At 51.2% G+C, this 1,785-nt stretch overlaps 1 protein-coding gene across 1 annotated transcript; it reads right to left on the reverse strand.

Moving 5' to 3' along the window:
• Positions 1-320: 320 nt before the first annotated feature.
• LOC132321526 (olfactory receptor 14C36-like) lies at positions 321-1,265 on the reverse strand. The gene has a single exon (XM_059835023.1). The coding sequence runs from the start codon at positions 1,251-1,253 to the stop codon at positions 321-323; it is 933 nt and encodes a 310-aa protein (XP_059691006.1). The 5' UTR covers positions 1,254-1,265.
• Positions 1,266-1,785: the final 520 nt, after the last annotated feature.

Consider the following 1,785-nt stretch of genomic DNA (forward strand, 5'->3'; position numbering starts at 1 on the left):
CTTTTGGGCTTTTGTTCTTCTTAACACCAGCTTTGGAAGAAGAGCCAACCGTGCAGGCAGCGTGCAGGGGAGATCCCATTTTATTACAGAGCTAGTGTGAGAGAGTCAGATATGAGCCAGTGTTACACAAATTTCTCTGAGGTGTCCAGATGAGAGAGAGCACATTCCTGCCTCAGGTGTAGCGGGACAAATCCAAAGAGTCATGCAGGAAAATAATAGGGAGAAATAACAACAACAAAACCAGCAACAGAGTGAATAAACAAAGCTCTAACACATTACAGGATGCACTGGGAATCATGTGTGAAGAGAGATGGCAGGTCTCAGCTGTTGAAAAGTGTCCGTGAAAACCATTTCTTCATGGCATCCTTGAGCTCCTGGTTCCTCATGCTGTAGATGAGGGGGTTCACTGCTGGAGGCACCACCGAGTACAGAACTGCCATCACCAGGTCCAGGGATGGGGAGGAGATGGAGGGGGGCTTCAGGTAGGAAAACATGATGGTGCTGAGGAACAGGGAGACCACAGCTAGGTGAGGGAGGCATGTGGAAAAGGCTTTGTGCCGTCCCTGCTCAGAGGGGATCCTCAGCACGGCCCTCAAGATCTGCACATAGGACAGCACAATAAAAACAAAACACCCAAAAGCAAAACAAGCGCTAACCACAATAAGCCCAACTTCCCTGAGGTAGGAGTCTGAGCACGAGAGTTTGAGGATCTGGGGAACTTCACAGAAAAACTGCTTTAGAACAGTGCCTTGGCAGATTGGTAGTGAAAATGTATTGGCTGTTTGCAGCACAGCATTGAGCAACCCACTGCCCCAGGCAGCTGCTGCCATGTGGACACAAGCTCTGCTGCCCAGGAGGGTCCCGTAGTGCAGGGGTTTGCAGATGGCAGTGTAGCGGTCATAGGCCATGATGGTGAGAAGATAAAACTCTGCTGCAATGAAAAAGAGAAACAGAAAGACCTGGGCAGCACATCCTGAGTAGGAGATGGCCCTGGTATCCCAGAGGGAATTGGCCATGGCTTTGGGGAGAGTGGTAGAGATGGAGCCCAGGTCGAGGAGGGAGAGGTTAAGGAGGAAGAAGTACATGGGGCTGTGGAGGTGGTGGTCGCAGACTATGGCAGTGATGATGAGGCCATTGCCCAGGAGGGCAGCCAGGTAGATGCCCAGGAAGAGGCAGAAGTGCAAGAGCTGCAGCTCCCACGTGTCTGCGAATGCCAGGAGGAGGAACTGGGTGATAGAGCTGCTGTTGGACATTTTCTTCCTCCAGGCATGGGGACCTGTGCAAGGAGAAAAAGGCAGTGACAAGTTGAGAAGGACTTCTCTGATGAAAAACCTATGCCATTTCCCATAGAAATCCCCCTCCCTCAGCTGAATGAGGACTGAGTCAGCTCATTCCCCAACCCCACCAACTGAGCGACATGGTGCCTCACAGTTTAAAAAAAACTGAGGCACCTACCTGCCATGAAGACATACCTGGCGCAGTGTCCCCCCAAACAGAAGCTGACCTTCACCCTCCACACCAACTCCTGAGATTTGAGAGCACCACAGGCAGGTGTAGAAATACATAATATGTCTGTGGTCTGAAAAACTGAAGCAAGGAGAGAAAGGCTGATGGGCAGGCAGTGAAGCCTTCCCCTTACCCAGCCGTGCTCTCTACCTCACAGATAGCAACACTGCAGGGCACTTGTTTTTAGCATATTTGTTGTGTATCGACTGTAGGACACATGCACTGGTCCTACGCTGGAGGTCCAGCTGCTGAGGAGGTGAACAACCCTCTGCAAATGTC

Source organism: Gavia stellata, unplaced genomic scaffold (genome assembly GCF_030936135.1).
Source record: "Gavia stellata isolate bGavSte3 unplaced genomic scaffold, bGavSte3.hap2 HAP2_SCAFFOLD_42, whole genome shotgun sequence".
Taxonomy (NCBI): Eukaryota; Metazoa; Chordata; class Aves; order Gaviiformes; family Gaviidae; genus Gavia; species Gavia stellata.

Excerpts from the sequence above, each read along its gene's own strand:
- LOC132321526 (XM_059835023.1), bottom strand. The coding sequence starts at position 1,253 with ATGTCCAACAGCAGCTCTATCACCCAGTTCCTCCTCCTGGCATTCGCA.